Source organism: Oncorhynchus clarkii, chromosome 9, assembly GCF_045791955.1.
Source record: "Oncorhynchus clarkii lewisi isolate Uvic-CL-2024 chromosome 9, UVic_Ocla_1.0, whole genome shotgun sequence".
Lineage (NCBI taxonomy): Eukaryota > Metazoa > Chordata > Actinopteri > Salmoniformes > Salmonidae > Oncorhynchus > Oncorhynchus clarkii.
Window position 1 is genome coordinate 80,493,798 of NC_092155.1, and position 20,425 is coordinate 80,514,222.

Sequence of the window (20,425 nt, forward strand, 5' to 3'; positions counted from 1 at the left end):
ATGTCCTAATAATTCTAAAGATTGCTCAGAAAACCAGTTGTTTTAATCGGTATCTGCTTACATCGATTATGACCTTACGCCGATTAAGATAAACAGAGTAAGGAGTTTACATGAATAATGCCATAACCATTTTAATATCGAATGCTGCTTTCATGACAACTGGGAACTCTGAAAAATACGTGGTCTAATCATGACGGCAGTGATTTTCAGGTCGGAAAGTCGGAGCTCTAGAGAGGACAGAGTTCCCAAATTGGAATTCCGAGTTGGATGACAGTTCAAAACCATTTTTCCCAGTCGGAGTTCCAAGTTCCCAGTTTCCTTGAACGCTCGGAAGTCTGAGATTACCGAGTTTCGAGGTTGTTTTGAACGCGGCATAAGAACTAGAGACTGCCTCCAAGATGGCCGACCATTGTTTCAACGTAATCCACTCACTATCGCATATGTCGATTCGTGGGGGCTCACTTTAAATGGACATAAATGGTGCAGATCTCGGTTCCTTGTCGTTTACGTTCACTGCTCCTACGTCTTTGACTCATCCCACTACAGTTTATACTTTTATATAATCTTTGTTGTTTTGTCTTTGTCTATATTATCTCTTAATGCTAGGGGGGTAACGAAACAATGTGAAGCGCAAGGCCTTGTTTTTATTTGCTAAACAATTTCGAACAGATTTGAGCTTTTTTCAAGAGTCTCACTCAATTTCGGCTGATGTCAACTTCTGGAGGTCACAGTGGGGCAACGATATCTGGCTTTCCCATGGATCTCTACGCTCCGCTGGTGTCACTACAATGAAAAATACCTTTGGTGGTAATATTCTACACTCTGTGATCCCTCTGGTGGTAATATTCTACACTCTGTGACCCCTTTGGTCACTTTGACATTTGGTCACAATGACATTACACTCATTACTGTAAACTTCTATGGGTACAACACCAAACATGAGAATGATCAGTTACAATGATATTACGCTCATTACTGTAAACCTCTACGGGTACAACACCAAACATGAGAATGATGAGTTACAATGACATTACACTCATTACTGTAAACTTCTACAGGTACAATACCAAACATGAGAATGATGAGTTACAATGACATTACACTCATTACTGTAAACTTCTACGGGTACAATACCAAACATGAGAATGATGAGTTACAATGACATTACACTCATTACTGTAAACTTCTACGGGTACAACACCAAACATGAGAATGATGAGTTACAATGACATTACACTCATTACTGTACACTTCTACAGGTACAACACCAAACATGAGAATGATGAGTTACAATGACATTACACTCATTACTGTAAACTTCTACGGGTACAACACCAAACATGAGAATGATGAGTTACAATGACATTACACTCATTACTGTAAACTTCTACAGGTACAATACCAAACATGAGAATGATGAGTTACAATGACATTACACTCATTACTGTAAACTTCTACGGGTACAACACCAAACATGAGAATGATGAGTTACAATGACATTACGCTCATTACTGTAAACTTCTATGGGTACAACACCAAACATGAGAATGATGAGTTACAATGACATTACACTCATTACTGTAAACTTCTAGGGGTACAACACCAAACATGATGAATTGCTTGAATCTGTAGAGAAAAATATACTTCATTGGTTATCTAAATTTCCCAATTCGTTATTATTGATAGGAGGGGACTTTAACATTACAATAGATAACTCAACTGATAGATGGCCCCAAGGTAGGCCAACCAATCAGACTTTTGGTTTAATACTTTTTATGGAAAAGTTTGAATGGAGAGAGAGGTTTCCGGCCAACAGATCATTCACTTGGAGTAACAAAACAGGTTCCAGACAATCGAGAATAGATTTTGGGCTCATATCCAAATGTATTGATGGTGAGTGTGTTACTACTGATATTTGTACTACTCCCCTCACAGACCATAGGGCCATTTACATTGATATCAAAATATTTACCCCTGATATTAACCTTGGCAGAGCATCCTACTGGAAGCTAAATAGTTCATTATTGAATAATGATATAGTTAAATTTGAGGTTAAAGATCTGCTCTCACACTTTTGGGAAAGGGCTTGTAAAGAAAAATCTTAATTAATTAAATTAATTAAATTTGAGGTGTCCAAATACCTTAGAAAATATGGTAGTAATCTTGCTAAGACCAGTAGAGCTGAGGAGGAAAAGGTGATCATTAAGATAACTTCCCTTTCTCAGAGGTCCCCAGCCGACCTCTCGGGGGAGGAGAAGATGGAACTAATTGAGTTACAAAATAAACTGGATAATATATATAAATTAAAAGCAGAAGGAGCCTTTATTAGATCTAGGAAAAAACGGATTGAGGAGGGAGAACAGAATTCATCCTATTTCTTTAGACTTGAGAAATTTCACTCTAAAAATAACACTATCCAAAGTTAAACATTGATGGTGTTATTACAGATGACCAAAAATTAATCGCTAAATACTGTAGCAATTTTTACAGAAAATTGTATAGCTCTACGTTCTGTCAGGAATCCACAGATATGTTTTTTAACTCACTGAATAATGTTCACTCTATCAGTGATATAGAATCTAAACAGTGTGATGAAACCATCAAAGTTGAAGAGATTATAGAGTCTATCAAACATCTAAAGAACAATAAATCACCAGGTGTTGATGGAGTTACATCAGAATTTTACAAATTATTTTCTGAATAAGTAGCTCCCTTCCTATTTGAAGTCTTATTAGAGAGTATTAAAAACAATGTTCTCCCTCCTACAATGAGTCAGGGGTTAATAACACTGATACCTAAGCCTAAAAAATAAGTGCTGTTCATCGATAACTGGCGTCCAATTTGTCTTCTTAATAATGACTATAAGATATTAGCCTCACTACTTGCAAAAAGAATTAAAGAAGTCCTGGATGAAATCATTGATGAAACACAGTCTGGCTTCATGAGGAACAGACGTATTTCTAAAAATGTCAGACTAGTATTAGACGTACTTGACTACTCAGACCTAATAACTGAGGATAGCTTCATACTATTTTTTAGAGTTTTATAAAGCATTTGACACAGTAGAGCATCAGTTCCTCTTCCACTCCCTTGAGAGACTTGGCTTTGGGGATTTTTTCTGTAAGGCTATTTAAGACTCTATGCAAATGGTATCAGCTCTATCAAATTGAAATATGGCACCTCACCTAGATTTGAGTTAAAGAGAGGAATTAGGCAAGGTTGTCCTATCTCTCCGTACCTGTTTTTATTAATCACCCAACTTCTTGCAAATTCTTTAAATAATAGTCCTGTACAAGTTATCTCCATAGCTGGTAAATAAATTATTATAAACCAGCTGGCTGATGATACTACACTTTTTCTGAAAGACGCTAACCAAATTCCCATATCGATCAATGTGACACAATTCTTTTCCAAAGCGTCTGGTCTGTATCTTAGCATTAATAAATGTGAACTCATAGCTGTCAAAGATTGTGTGACACCTTCATATTATGGTATCCCAGTAAAAGAAGAACTTACATATTTAGGCAGAACCATTACAAAGGATCAGAAGTCTAGAGGCTTACTACATTTTAACCCTCTTATTAAAACAACCCAGAAGAAACTAAATCAATGGCTACTTATCTTTAAAAGGTAGAGTCCTAATAACCAAGGCTGAAGGTTTCTCTAGACTAACATATGGTGCTCTATCTTTCTTTATATCTTGACAGTAAAATAAGCAAGGAGATAGACCAGATGCTTTTCAACTTTCTGTGGAGAAACCGTACCCATTACATTAGGAAAACTGTTGTAATGAACACTTATGAGAATGGTGGACTGAATTTTCTGGACTTTACTACTTTAATACGTTTAAGATCAATTGGATAAAACAATTCCTAAGAAGACCCACTTCTATCTGGACTTTTATTCCTCATCATGTCTTCTCTACTTTTGGTGGCCTTAACTTCATGTTGTTTTGCAATTATAATATTGACAAAGTTCCAGTGAAACGTTCTGCTTTTCATCGGCATGTTCTCTTGTCAGGATCCTTAATTTATAAACACAATTTTTCTCCACACAGATATTATATATGGAATAATCGGGATATATTGTATAAAAATACTTCTTTGTTTTTAGAATATTGGTTCCGAAATAATATCCTATTGGTGCCAACTGGTAAATGCAGAGGGTCTTTTACTCAGTTATAAAGAATTCTTATCCCTTTACAAGGTCCCTGTAACACCTAAAGATTTTGCAATTGTTTTAGATACCATTCCCTCAGGTGTTGCTGTATTTTTCAGGAACGTGTCAAGACCTGACCCTCAGAGCCTACCTTCTATTGACCCTGTTGACTCATCAGTAGGAAAGACCTGACCCTCAGAGCCTACCTTCCCTTGACCCTGTTGACTCATCAGTAGGAAAGACCTGACCCTCAGAGCCTACCTTCCATTGACCCTGTTGACTCATCAGTAGGAAAGACCTGACCCTCAGAGCCTACCTTCCCTTGACCCTGTTGACTCATCAGTAGGAAAGACCTGACCCTCAGAGCCTACCTTCTATTGACCCTGTTGACTCATCAGTAGGAAAGATTTGTTTCTCTTTTGGTCCATTCAACAACAGAGCGATACGAACCTTGTTTCAGCAGGATTTATTGATAATATCTGTTGGAAAAAAGATTGGATGTTGCCACACACATACCTACTTGTTAACAAAATTTAGGAAGTTCCCTTTAAAATGATTCATAAATATTATCCTGCCAACCACTATATGAAGAAGTTTAAGGAAAACATCAACTCAAATTTCTCCTTTTGTAATGACCACCCAGAAACAGTGTTGCATCTTTTTTGGCATTGTATGCATGTGGCAAGACATCAGTAGGTTTATAATTGAACACATTTATGAAGATTTTACACTATTGTGGAGAGATGTACTGTTTGGATTCTTTACATACAATATAAATAAGCTGAAATATTTTTATGTAATTTATTTCATTATTCTTTTGGCCAAATTTCATATACACAAATGTAAATTTACAAACAGAAAAACACATTTTCTCACCCTACAAAAAGAAATTGAACTGTAATTTAAGACGGTTAAATGCTCTACTAACAAAAAAGCTGTTAGAATTGTAAGTATATGCATGTTCCTTAAGGTCCTTGTGTAATTGTAATGTGATATTGTACCCCCTAGCCCCGCCCCCAGCCCCGCCCCTAGTTCGATTATCCATTGTTTGTAATCTATGTATGCTTGTCTTCACTCATGTGCTTTATGTATTGATTTGTTGTTAAAAAAATAATTTTAAAAATTATTTTAAAAAGATTCATGGGGGCTGACATCTTGCTAGTTCCGGTCTCAGGAGCCCACTGATACATGCGCACTAGCACTCGAGCCCAGCGCGAACTCGAGCTGGTCGTGGATTTGATTAGTGGGGGATGGTAAATGCGCACAAAGCACCACCACACAACCATTGGAAACATGAAGAACATGGGGTATGCAAGTAAGTTATTCAGGACGAAGAGGACTGTGCTCTAGATGTGCACCTCAGGAGACAGTTGGATGATATCTGTTTAACACAATCAGAATAAGCACCATTTGACACAGATAGCTTGGTAACATCAGGTGTACTCTGGGAACTGTAGTTCTTAATACGGGGAAGCCGCAGTACATGTTGAGCTGACCCTGTCTCTGTCCCCACTGAGCTGACCCTGTCTCTGTCCCCACTGACTGACCCTGTCTCTACTGACTGACCCTGTCTCTACTGACTGACCCTGTCTCTGTCCCCGCTGACTGACCCTGTCTCTGTCCCCGCTGACTGACCCTGTCTCTGTCCCCACTGACTGACCCTGTCTCTGTCCCCACTGAGCTGACCCTGTCTCTGTCCCCACTGAGCTGACCCTGTCTCGGTCCCCACTGACTGACCCTGTCTCTGTCCCCACTGACTGACCCTGTCTCTGTCCCCGCTGACTGACCCTGTCTCTGTCCCCACTGACTGACCCTGTCTCTGTCCCCACTGACTGACCCTGTCTCTGTCCCCGCTGACTGACCCTGTCTCTGTCCCCGCTGACTGACCCTGTCTCTGTCCCCACTGACTGACCCTGTCTCTGTCCCCGCTGACTGACCCTGTCTCTGTCCCCGCTGACTGACCCTGTCTCTGTCCCCTCTGACTGACCCTGTCTCTGTCCCCGCTGACTGACCCTGTCTCTGTCCCCACTGACTGACCCTGTCTCTGTCCCCACTGACTGACCCTGTCTCTACTGACTGACCCTGTCTCTGTCCCCACTGACTGACCCTGTCTCTGTCCCCGCTGACTGACCCTGTCTCTGTCCCCACTGACTGACCCTGTCTCTGTCCCCACTGACTGACCCTGTCTCTGTCCCCACTGACTGACCCTGTCTCTGTCCCCACTGACTGACCCTGTCTCTACTGACTGACCCTGTCTCTACTGATTGACCCTGTCTCTGTCCCTGCTGACTGACCCTGTCTCTGTCCCCACTGACTGACCCTGTCTCTGTCCCCACTGACTGACCCTGTCTCTGTCCCCACTGACTGACCCTGTCTCTACTGACTGACCCTGTCTCTACTGACTGACCCTGTCTCTGTCCCCGCTGACTGACCCTGTCTCTGTCCCCACTGACTGACCCTGTCTCTGTCCCCACTGACTGACCCTGTCTCTACTGACTGACCCTGTCTCTGTCCCCACTGACTGACCCTGTCTCTACTGACTGACCCTGTCTCTGTCCCCGCTGACTGACCCTGTCTCTGTCCCCACTGACTGACCCTGTCTCTGTCCCCACTGACTGACCCTGTCCCCACTGAGCTGACCCTGTCTCTGTCCCCACTGACTGACCCTGTCTCTGTCCCCACTGACTGACCCTGTCTCTGTCCCCGCTGACTGACCCTGTCTCTGTCCCCACTGACTGACCCTGTCTCTGTCCCCACTGACTGACCCTGTCTCTACTGACTGACCCTGTCTCTGTCCCCGCTGACTGACCCTGTCTCTGTCCCCACTGACTGACCCTGTCTCTGTCCCCACTGACTGACCCTGTCTCTGTCCCCGCTGACTGACCCTGTCTCTGTCCCCGCTGACTGACACTGTCTCTGTCCCCACTGACTGACCCTGTCTCTGTCCCCACTGACTGACCCTGTCTCTACTGACTGACCCTGTCTCTACTGATTGACCCTGTCTCTGTCCCTGCTGACTGACCCTGTCTCTGTCCCCACTGACTGACCCTGTCTCTGTCCCCACTGACTGACCCTGTCTCTGTCCCCACTGACTGACCCTGTCTCTACTGACTGACCCTGTCTCTACTGACTGACCCTGTCTCTGTCCCCGCTGACTGACCCTGTCTCTGTCCCCACTGACTGACCCTGTCTCTGTCCCCACTGACTGACCCTGTCTCTACTGACTGACCCTGTCTCTGTCCCCACTGACTGACCCTGTCTCTACTGACTGACCCTGTCTCTGTCCCCGCTGACTGACCCTGTCTCTGTCCCCACTGACTGACCCTGTCTCTGTCCCCACTGACTGACCCTGTCCCCACTGAGCTGACCCTGTCTCTGTCCCCACTGACTGACCCTGTCTCTGTCCCCACTGACTGACCCTGTCTCTGTCCCCGCTGACTGACCCTGTCTCTGTCCCCACTGACTGACCCTGTCTCTGTCCCCACTGACTGACCCTGTCTCTACTGACTGACCCTGTCTCTGTCCCCGCTGACTGACCCTGTCTCTGTCCCCACTGACTGACCCTGTCTCTGTCCCCACTGACTGACCCTGTCTCTGTCCCCGCTGACTGACCCTGTCTCTGTCCCCGCTGACTGACCCTGCCTCTGTCCCCTCTGACTGACCCTGTCTCTGTCCCCGCTGACTGACCCTGTCTCTGTCCCCACTGACTGACCCTGTCTCTGTCCCCACTGACTGACCCTGTCTCTACTGACTGACCCTGTCTCTGTCCCCACTGACTGACCCTGTCTCTGTCCCCGCTGACTGACCCTGTCTCTGTCCCCACTGACTGACCCTGTCTCTGTCCCCACTGACTGACCCTGTCTCTGTCCCCACTGACTGACCCTGTCTCTGTCCCCACTGACTGACCCTGTCTCTACTGACTGACCCTGTCTCTACTGATTGACCCTGTCTCTGTCCCTGCTGACTGACCCTGTCTCTGTCCCCACTGACTGACCCTGTCTCTGTCCCCACTGACTGACCCTGTCTCTGTCCCCACTGACTGACCCTGTCTCTACTGACTGACCCTGTCTCTACTGACTGACCCTGTCTCTGTCCCCGCTGACTGACCCTGTCTCTGTCCCCACTGACTGACCCTGTCTCTGTCCCCACTGACTGACCCTGTCTCTACTGACTGACCCTGTCTCTGTCCCCACTGACTGACCCTGTCTCTACTGACTGACCCTGTCTCTGTCCCCGCTGACTGACCCTGTCTCTGTCCCCACTGACTGACCCTGTCTCTGTCCCCACTGACTGACCCTGTCCCCACTGAGCTGACCCTGTCTCTGTCCCCACTGACTGACCCTGTCTCTGTCCCCACTGACTGACCCTGTCTCTGTCCCCGCTGACTGACCCTGTCTCTGTCCCCACTGACTGACCCTGTCTCTGTCCCCACTGACTGACCCTGTCTCTACTGACTGACCCTGTCTCTGTCCCCGCTGACTGACCCTGTCTCTGTCCCCGCTGACTGACCCTGTCTCTGTCCCCACTGACTGACCCTGTCTCTGTCCCCACTGACTGACCCTGTCTCTGTCCCCACTGAGCTGACCCTGTCTCTGTCCCCACTGACTGACCCTGTCTCTGTCCCCACTGACTGACCCTTTCTCTGTCCCCACTGAGCTGACCCTGCCTCTGTCCCCACTAACTGACCCTGTCTCTACTGACTGACCCTGTCTCTGTCCCCGCTGACTGACCCTGTCTCTGTCCCCACTGACTGACCCTGTCTCTGTCCCCACTGACTGACCCTGTCTCTGTCCCCACTGAGCTGACCCTGTCTCTGTCCCCACTGTCTCTGTCCCCACTGTCCCATACCCCTAACCATAACCCATAACCCATACCCCTAACCATAACCCATACCCCTAACTATAACCCACACCCCTAACCCATAACCCATAACCCATAACACATACCCCTAACCCATACCCCTAACCCATAAACTATACCCATAACCCATACCCATAACCCTAACCCATACCCCTAACCCATAACCATAACCCATAACCCCTAACCCATACCCCTAACCCATACCCATAACCCTAACCCATACCCCTAACCCATAACCATAACCCATAACCCTAACCCATACCCCTAACCCATACCCCTAACCCATACCCATAACCCTAACCCATACCCCTAACCCATAACCATAACCCATAACCCTAACCCATACCCCTAACCCATAACCATAACCCATAACCCCTAACCCATACCCCTAACCCATACCCCTAACCCATACCCATAACCCTAACCCATACCCCTAACCCATAACCATAACCCATAACCCCTAACCCATACCCCTAACCTATACCCCATACCCATAACCCATACCCCATACCCATAACCCATAACCCATACCCCATACCCCTAACCCTTACCCCTAACCCATAACCATAACCCATAACCCATAACCCATAAGCCATAGTATAGGCTAGTAGACTATTGAGATACAGCCACAGTGTGTCCCAGCTAGTAGACTATTGAGATACAGCCACAGTGTGTCCCAGTTAGTAGACTATTGAGATACAGCCACAGTGTGTCCCAGCTAGTAGACTATTGAGATACAGCCACAGTGTGTCCCAGCTAGTAGACTATTGAGATACAGCCACAGTGTGTCCCAGCTAGTAGACTATTGAGATACAGCCACAGTGTGGCCCAGCTAGGAGACTATTGAGATACAGCCACAGTGTGTCCCAGCTAGGAGACTATTGAGATACAGCCACAGTGTGGCCCAGCTAGGAGACTATTGAGATACAGCCACAGTGTGTCCCAGCTAGGAGACTATTGAGATACAGCCACAGTGTGGCCCAGCCAGCAACAGGTCCTGTGACACAGTTCCCATCCAAAATTAACCATATTTAGTAAGTAAAGACCCTACTGAGTATTCGACACCCCACTTTAGCTGAGACCGGTAGAAAAGTTCTCTCTACAGCCCGATATTCTCAAAATACCAGTTGTCAACATTGTATTTAAAAAAAAAATGTTTTCATAAAATACTTATTGCCTTTTCTTGTTGGCACAATAGAAGTGGACATTGATAAATATTCAATAGCTTTTTTTGAATGAGTTATCCACGTTGCAATGTTTTGAAAATGCGGGCCTGTATTTTGAAGGTTTCCTCATTACCATATACACCGTGACGTTATCATTCGTGCTGCTGGCGGAATACCGGTGGACGTTTAACACGGATGTCAACAAACTAGCGATTTGAACGATTTTTCCCCCCATTAAATAATCCATAAGTGACGACTAAACGGTAAGTGGTTTAAGGTCACGTTATCCGAACAAGATGTAACGTAAGCGGCGTTAATATCTGAAAGGATGGCAATGTTGAGTAGTTAACGCTAGCTAGGAACACAGAAACACCAGTTTATTCTGGACAATATCCACCGTGCTAAGTTAGCTACTGTAGCTAACGACGTTGCCTGTGGCTCTCTGCCTTCGAAACCAGAGAACTAACAACCCCCCTGTCTTTGTCCTGTCTCTGTCTTGTCTGTCTGTCTGTGTGTGTGTCTGTGTGTGTGTGTGTGTGTGTGTGTGTGGCATTTGTATATTTGTAACATCAATAGCCTTTCACTAGCGTCTGTCTGTGTGTCAGACAGTCTGCTGCTACCATGCCTTACCTGGGCGATGAGCATACAGTGAGGGAGCTGAGGAGGGCTCTGTCCAACCCAAACGTCCAAGCTGACCACCTACGCTACAGAAACACCATCCACAGAGTCATCAGGTGTACACAACTATCACCGACTACACACACACACGTTACCACTAACTATGCTACACACATGCACAATTACAACTGACTACACACACACACTAACATGTCAGTCTTTCTCACACCTCTCTCTCTCTCTCTCTCCCTCTCTTTCTCCCTTTCTCTATCTCTCGCTCTTCTCTCCCGCCTCTTTCTCCCTCTCTCTATCTCTCTCTCTTCTCTCCCGCCTCTCTCTTTCTCCCTCTCTCCATCTCTCTCTCTTCTCTTTCTCCCTCTCTCTATCTCTCTCTATCTCTCTCCCTTTCTCCCTCTCTCTTCTCTCCCACCTCTCTCTCTCCCACCTCTCTCTTTCTTCCTCTCTATCTCTCTCCTCTTCCCTGCTCCCTTTCACGTTTCCCAGAGTGATGTCTCAAGGACAAGATGTATCTGGGTTGTACAGTGAGATGGTGAAGGCATGTGCAACGGTGGATATTGTCCAGAAGAAACTGGTGTATGTGTTTCTGTGTTCCTATGCCAGTCTGAACCCTGAGCTGTCTCTGCTGGTAATAAACACCCTGAGGAAAGACTGCTCGGATCACAACCCCATGGTTCGCAGCCTGGCCCTACGGAACATGTGCAACCTCAGGTGTGTGTGTGTAATATGTAACGTGTGTGTGTAACATGTGTGTAACGTGTGTAATATGTAATGTGTGTGTAATGTGTGTAATATGTAACGTGTGTGTGTGTGTAATATGTAACTTGTGTGTGTGTGTGTGTGTAATATGTAACGTGTGTGTGTGTGTAATATGTAACTTGTGTGTGTGCGTGTGTGTAATATTTTTTTATTTTTTGACCTTTATTTAACTAGGCAAGTCAGTTAAGAACAAATTCTTATTTTCAATGACGGCCTGGGAACAGTGGGTTAACTGCCTGTTCAGTGGCAGAACGACAGATTTGTTTGTACCTTGTCAGCTCGGGGGTTTGAACTCACAACCTTCCGGTTACTAGTCCAACGCTCTAACCACTAGGCTACCCTGCCGCCCCAATATGTAACGTGTGTGTAACGTGTGTGTGCGTGTGTGTAATATGTAACGTGTGTGTGTGTAATATGTAGTGTGTGTAATGTGTGTGTGTGTAATATGTAGTGTGTGTAATGTGTGTGTGTTGCAGACTCCCAGGTCTATCACAGTATGTGCAGCAGCCTCTTACAGTGGGACTGAAGGACAAGGCGGCGTGTGTTCGCAGAGTGGCTGTACTGGGCTGGGCCAAGATACACACATTACAACCTAACACAGAGATAGGTAGGTACACACATTATACACACAATATACACACATTACAACCTAACACAGATAGGTAGATACACACATTACAACCTAACACAGAGATAGGTAGAAACACACATTACAACCTAACACAGAGATAGGTAGATACACACATTACAACCTAACACAGAGATAGGTAGATACACACATTACAACCTAACACAGAGATAGGTAGATACACACATTACAACCTAACACAGAGATAGGTAGATACACACATTACAACCTAACACAGAGATAGGTAGATACACACATTACAACCTAACACAGAGATAGGTAGATACACACAATATACACACATTACAACCTAACACAGAGATAGGTAGATACACACATTATACACACATTACAACCTAACATAGAGATGGGTAGGTACACACATTATACACACATTATACACACATTACAACCTAACATAGAGATGGGTAGGTACACACATTATACACACATTATACACACATTACAACCTAACATAGAGATGGGTAGATACACACATTACAACCTAACATAGAGATAGGTAGATACACACATTACAACCTAACATAGAGATGGGTAGGAACACACATTACAACCTAACATAGAGATAGGTAGATACACACATTATACACACATTACAACCTAACATAGAGATGGGTAGGTACACACATTATACACACATTATACACACATTACAACCTAACATAGAGATGGGTAGGTACACACATTATACACACATTATACACACATTACAACCTAACATAGAGATGGGTAGATACACACATTACAACCTAACATAGAGATAGGTAGATACACACATTACAACCTAACATAGAGATGGGTAGGAACACACATTACAACCTAACATAGAGATAGGTAGATACACACATTACAACCTAACATAGAGATGGGTAGGAACACACATTACAACCTAACATAGAGATAGGTAGATACACACATTACAACCTAACATAGAGATGGGTAGATACACACATTACAACCTAACACAGAGATAGGTAGAAACACACATTACAACCTAACACAGAGATAGGTAGATACACACATTACAACCTAACACAGAGATAGGTAGAAACACACATTACAACCTAACACAGAGATAGGTAGATACACACAATATACACACATTACAACCTAACACAGAGATAGGTAGGTACACACATTATACACACATTATACACACATTACAACCTAACACAGAGATAGGTAGATACACACATTACAACCTAACACACAGATAGGTAGATACACACATTATACACACAATATACACACATTACAACCTAACATAGAGATAGGTAGATACACACATTACAACCTAACACAGAGATAGGTAGATACACACATTACAACCTAACACAGAGATAGGTAGATACACACATTACAACCTAACACAGAGATAGGTAGATACACACATTACAACCTAACACAGAGATAGGTAGATACACACATTACAACCTAACACAGAGATAGGTAGATACACACATTACAACCTAACACAGAGATAGGTAGATACACACATTACAACCTAACACAGAGATAGGTAGATACACACATTACAACCTAACACAGAGATAGGTAGATACACACATTACAACCTAACACAGAGATAGGTAGAAACACACATTACAACCTAACACAGATAGGTAGGTACACACATTATACACACAGACATACACAGGTACACACAGACCTTACACACACACACACACACGTCCAAGGCACGCTGTAAGTGCCCCTCCTGTGTTCCAGATGTAGCTGTAGTGAATGAGTTGTATGGGTTGCTAAGGGACCCAGACCCGGTCGTCATGGTGAACTGTCTCCGGGCACTGGAGGAGATTCTACAGGAAGAAGGGGGCGTGGCTATCAACAAACCCATTGCTCACCACCTCCTCAACAGGTAGGTGTGTGTGTGTGTGTGTGTGTGTGTGTGTGTGTGTAGTCTCGCTCTTAAAATGACTCGTACTCAGTGTGTGGGTGTCTCTGTGCGTGTCTCTCTCTCTCTCTCTCTCTCTGTGTGTGCGTCTCTTTCTGTGTGTGTGTGGGTGTTCAATTTCAGGGCTTTATTGGCATGGAAAACACATGTTAACATGTTAACGTAACGTCGCCAAAGCAAGTGAAATAGATAATAAACAAAACAAAAATGTACTGTAAACATTACACTCACAAAAGATCCAAAAGAATAAAGACTTTTCAAATGTCATGATGTGCAAGTAGTTAAAAATAAGCCTAAATGGTTTGTTATTACAACGTTTGTTCTTCACTGATCGCACTTTTCTTGTGGCAACAGGTCACACATCTTGCTGTTGTGAAATAGCAGGTGTTCTTAATGTTTTGTACACTCAGTATACAGTCGTGGCAACACATTTTGAGAATGACACAAATATTAATTTTCACAGTCTGCTTTTCAAAGTCCCTCTTTGCCATGCAAATGAACTGAATCCCCAAAAACATTTCCACTGCATTTCAGCCCTGCCACAAAAGGACCAGCTGACATGTCTGTGATTCTCTCGTTAACACAAGTGTGAGTGTTGACGAGGACAAGGCTGGAGATCACTCTGTCATGCTGATTGAGTTCGAATAACAGACTGGAAGCTTCAAAAGGAGGGTGGTGCTTGGAATCATTGTTCTGCCTCTGTCAACCATGGTTACCTGCAAGGAAACACGTGCCGACAGACTGATATTCTGCAAAAGGTACAGGGATTGGACTGCTGAGGACTGGGGTAAAGTCATTTTCTCTGATGAATCCCCTTTCCGATCGTTTGGGGCATCTGGAAAAAAGCTTGTCCGGAGAAGACAAGGTGAGCGCTACCATCAGTCCTGTGTCATGCCAACATTAAAGAATCCTAAAACCATTCATGTGTGGGGTTGGCTCTCAGCCAAGGGAGTGGGCTCACTCACAATTTTGCCAAAGAACACAGCCATGAATAAAGAATGGTACCAACTCATCCTCCGAGAGCAACTTCTCCCAACCATCCAGTTTGGTGATGAACAATGCCTTTTCCAGCATGATGGAGCACCTTGTCATAAGGCAAAGGTGATAACTAAGTGGCTCGGGGAACAAAACATCGATATTTTGGGTCCATGGCCAGGAAACTCCCCAGACCTTAATCCCATTGAGAACTTGTGGTCAATCCTCAAGAGGCGGGTGGACAAACCCACAAATTCTGACCAACTCCAAGCATTGATTATGCAAGAATGGGCTGCCATCAGTCAGGATGTGGCCCAGAAGTTAATTGACAGCATGCCAGGGCGGATTGCAGAAGTCTTGAAAAAGAAGGGTCAACACTGCAAATATTGACTCTTTGCATCAACTTCATGTAATTGTCAATAAAAGCCTTTGACACTTATGAAATGCTTGTAATTACACTTCAGTATTCCATAGTAACATCTGACAAAAATATCTAAAGACACAGAGGCAGCAGACTTTGTGGAAAATAATAATTGTGTCATTCTCAACGGTACAATCACGGCCTACCCCGGTCAAACCCGGAATAACCCTGGGCCAATTGTGCGCCGCCCTATGGCTATCCCTATCACAGCCGGATGTGATACAGCCTGTATTCGAACCAGGGACTGTAGTAATGCCTCTTGCACTGAGATGCAGTGAGGGGGGGGGGTTTCACACCTAGCTCAAGTTGGGGGGGTTTCACACCTAGCTCAAGTTGAGGAGGGGGGATTCCACACCTAGCTCAAGTTGAGGAGGGGGGCGGGGGGTTCACACCTAGCTCAAGTTGGGGGGGGGGGGGGGGGGTTTCACACCTAGCTCAAGTTGGGGGGGGGGTTTCACACCTAGCTCAAGTTCACACCTAGCTCGGCTATTAGACAATTCTTTAGTAAAGGTTGAATAGTCTATTGTTCAGCTAACAGCCCTAGAAACGCAGTTAGCAGAGTTCACAGCCTGCTTGTGAAAACTAGTAATAACCCCTTTCCACATGTTAAAGATTCCAATTCATCGTGTTTTTAGCCACAATCGACCCCAACCCCAATTAATACATTTGGTCACAGGCGATAGATAGCCTGCTGCACTTCGGGCTACGATGTTGAGGGTGGTTTCCTCACATTATTATATTATTAATAGTGATATGTTCTCAACCACTCCCTGGTCCACACTCCCTCCCTTTTCCCTGGTCCACATGGCTGGGAGAACCTCCTCAGATTACTGCAGATGAAGGGAGTTAGATATGCATAGGAAGTGTAGTGTACCGTTTTCTATTCTGTATATATGAATTACAAATCAGCCTTGACTTAAATTATGTTTCTAGTCTATTGCATAGTTACAATGTGTAATCATTGATGTCCCAGGAGCATTATTAACACTGTGTTGTTGAGTAAATAACTCATGGACACTAGAGAAGCTTTAACCAAGTTTAATTCTTCCCAAAGGTTCTGTACAGCTGTAATTCAGACAACTATACATTTCTCTCCATTGGTTATATACATCCTACTTAAGAATCTACCTCTCTCAAATCCTTAGTTTATGCCCAAGGGAAAGAAGTTCATTCAGATACTAACCCTGATTACTCCCTTAAGGGGAACCGACCTCACCCCTCTCCTCCTGACCTCACCCCTCTCCTCCTGACCTCACCCCTCTCCTCCTGACCTCACCCCTCTCCTCCTGACCTCAACCCCTCTCCTCCTGACCTCACCCCTCTCCTCCTGACCTCACCCCTCTCCTCCTGACCTCAACCCCTCCTTCACCTATTCCACAGATGTCCATCTGTTTCCCCTGTATCAACACATCGCTCTCCTCTCCTCCTGGCCTCAAGCCCTCCTTCACCTATTCCACAGATGTCCATCTGTTTCCCCTGTATCAACACATCGCTCTCCTCTCCTCCTGACCTCAACCCCTCCTTCACCTATTCCACAGATGTCCATCTGTCTCCCCTGTATCAACACATCGCTCTCCTCTCCTCCTGGCCTCAAGCCCTCCTTCACCTATTCCACAGATGTCCATCTGTTTCCCCTGTATCAACACATCGCTCTCCTCTCCTCCTGACCTCAACCCCTCCTTCACCTATTCCACAGATGTCCATCTGTCTCCCCTGTATCAACACATCGCTCTCCTCACCTCCTGACCTCAACCCCTCCTTATCCTAATCCACAGATGTCCATCTGTCTCCCCTGTATCAACACATCGCTCTCCTCACCTCCTGACCTCAACCCCTCCTTATCCTAATCCACAGATGTCCATCTGTCTCCCCTGTATCAACACATCGCTCTCCTCTCCTCCTGACCTCAACCCCTCCTTCACCTAATCCACAGATGTCCATCTGTTTCCCCTGTATCAACACATCGCTCTACTCTCCTCCTGACCTCAACCCCTCCTTCACCTATTCCACAAATGTCCATCTGTCTCCCCTGTATCAACACATCGCTCTCCTCCTGACCTCAACCCCTCCTTCACCTATTCCACAGATGTCCATCTGTCTCCCCTGTATCAACACATCGCTCTCCTCTCCTCCTGACCTCAACCCCTCCTTCACCTATTCCACAGATGTCCATCTGTCTCCCCTGTATCAACACATCGCTGTCCTCTCCTCCTGGCCTCAAGCCCTCCTTCACCTATTCCACAGATGTCCATCTGTCTCCCCTGTATCAACACATCGCTCTCCTCTCCTCTTGACCTCAACCCCTCCTTCACCTATTCCACAGATGTCCATCTGTCTCCCCTGTATCAACACATCGCTGTCCTCTCCTCCTGGCCTCAAGCCCTCCTTCACCTATTCCACAGATGTCCATCTGTCTCCCCTGTATCAACACATCGCTCTCCTCACCTCCTGACCTCAACCCCTCCTTCTCATAATCCACAGATGTCCATCTGTCTCCCCTGTATCAACACATCTCTCTCCTCTCCTCCTGACCTCAACCCCTCCTTCACCTATTCCACAGATGTCCATCTGTCTCCCCTGTATCAACACATCGCTGTCCTCTCCTCCTGGCCTCAAGCCCTCCTTCACCTATTCCACAGATGTCCATCTGTCTCCCCTGTATCAACACATCGCTCTCCTCTCCTCCTGACCTCAACCCCTCCTTCACCTAATCCACAGATGTCCATCTGTCTCCCCTGTATCAACACATCGCTCTCCTCACCTCCTGACCTCAACCCCTCCTTCACCTATTCCACAGATGTCCATCTGTCTCCCCTGTATCAACACATCGCTGTCCTCTCCTCCTGGCCTCAAGCCCTCCTTCACCTATTCCACAGATGTCCATCTGTCTCCCCTGTATCAACACATCGCTGTCCTCTCCTCCTGGCCTCAAGCCCTCCTTCACCTATTCTACAGATGTCCATCTGTCTCCCCTGTATCAACACATCGCTCTCCTCTCCTCCTGACCTCAACCCCTCCTTCACCTATTCCACAGATGTCCATCTGTCTCCCCTGTATCAACACATCGCTGTCCTCTCCTCCTGGCCTCAAGCCCTCCTTCACCTATTCCACAGATGTCCATCTGTCTCCCCTGTATCAACACATCGCTCTCCTCTCCTCCTGACCTCAACCCCTCTCAATCCATTAACATTAACTTCTGACTTTACAACCCATTCTCTTCCAACTCTTTCTATTCAAGGCTTCTTCTCTATAATTTATTTACTATCTCAATGTTAAAGTTTATCCGATTCCAACAGTGTATAATTGTAATACATACATGCAGACACAGACACCTGCTATTGGATATGACTGAAATCAAACTTGCTAAATAGCAAAAAAATCTGGACAATCGTTTGTCTCTAAATTATCTAACACATTCCTCTCAACTGTCCATTTTTTTGCTTGACTCGTTATGACGTTATAATTACTTACATCTGCTTCCACCATCATGTTTTTGTCAGACATCTTTGCTGAAGAATGTCACCAGCGACGGGTGGCATAACGTCAAATTCATCATTGAACCACTCAATATGATTGGTCAGCCTTGGGACCCAAATGCATAATGAGTGCTCTAGCTCCTCCTGGTGGTGGTCTGGAGCTGGGTACCTCTAACTCCCCCTGGTGGTGGTCTGGAGTAGTGGAGCCGTGACACTGGGTACCTCTAACTCCCCCTGGTGGTGGTCTGGAGCAATGAGGCCGTGACACTGGGTACCTCTAACTCCCCCTGGTGGGGGTCTGGAGCAATGAGGCCGTGACACTGGGTACCTCTAACTCCCCCTGGTGGTGGTCTGGAGCCGTGACGCTGGGTACCTCTAACTCCCCCTGGTGGTGGTCTGGAGCAATGAGGCCGTGACGCTGGGTACCTCTAACTCCCCCTGGTGGTGGTCTGGAGCAATGAGGCCGTGACACTGGGTACCTCTAACTCCCCCTGGTGGTGGTCTGGAGCCGTGACGCTGGGTACCTCTAACTCCCCCTGGTGGTGGTCTGGAGCAATGAGGCCGTGATGCTGGGTACCTCTAACTCCCCCTGGTGGTGGTCTGGAGCCGTGACGCTGGGTACCTCTAACTCCCCCTGGTGGTGGTCTGGAGCAATGAGGCCGTGATGCTGGGTACCTCTAACTCCCCCTGGTGGTGGTCTGGAGCCGTGACGCTGGGTACCTCTAACTCCCCCTGGTGGTGGTCTGAAGCCGTGACGCTGGGTACCTCTAACTCCCCCTGGTGGTGGTCTGGAGCCGTGACGCTGGGTACCTCTAACTCCCCCTGGTGGTGGTCTGGAGCAATGAGGCCGTGATGCTGGGTACCTCTAACTCCCCCTGGTGGTGGTCTGGAGCAGTGACGCTGGGTACCTCTAACTCCCCCTGGTGGTGGTCTGGAGCAATGAGGCCGTGATGCTGGGTACCTCTAACTCCCCCTGGTGGTGGTCTGGAGCAATGAGGCCGTGACGCTGGGTACCTCTAACTCCCCCTGGTGGTGGTCTGGAGCAATGAGGCCGTGACACTGGGTACCTCTAACTCCCCCTGGTGGTGGTCTGGAGCCGTGACGCTGGGTACCTCTAACTCCCCCTGGTGGTGGTCTGGAGCAATGAGGCCGTGATGCTGGGTACCTCTAACTCCCCCTGGTGGTGGTCTGGAGCAATGAGGCTGTGATGCTGGGTACCTCTAAGTCCCGAGGTGTACCACTGCAGGTGTTTGTCCCCCTGTGTGCTGAGGGTGTCAGGTTCTTGTCTAGTTCTGGCATTTAGGTCTCCACAGAGCAGTACATGTCCCTGGGCCTGGAAATGATTGATTTCCCCCTCCGGGATGGAGAAGCTGTCTTCATGAAAGTACAGGGATTCTAGTGGGGGGATATAGG

General features: G+C 46.2%; 1 protein-coding gene across 1 annotated transcript in view; it reads left to right on the forward strand.

Annotated features, from left to right (window-relative positions):
• The first annotated feature begins 10,367 nt into the window (after positions 1-10,367).
• The window catches only part of LOC139417449 (AP-4 complex subunit beta-1-like), a 32,940-nt gene continuing 22,882 nt past the window's right edge, over positions 10,368-20,425 (forward strand). Inside the window, exons 1-5 of the mRNA XM_071166733.1 lie at positions 10,368-10,447; positions 10,761-10,918; positions 11,307-11,531; positions 12,056-12,186; positions 13,957-14,104. Of these exons, the coding sequence (XP_071022834.1) occupies positions 10,806-10,918; positions 11,307-11,531; positions 12,056-12,186; positions 13,957-14,104 (617 nt within the window). The 5' untranslated portion in view covers positions 10,368-10,447; positions 10,761-10,805. The remainder of the gene's footprint in view (positions 10,448-10,760; positions 10,919-11,306; positions 11,532-12,055; positions 12,187-13,956; positions 14,105-20,425) is intronic.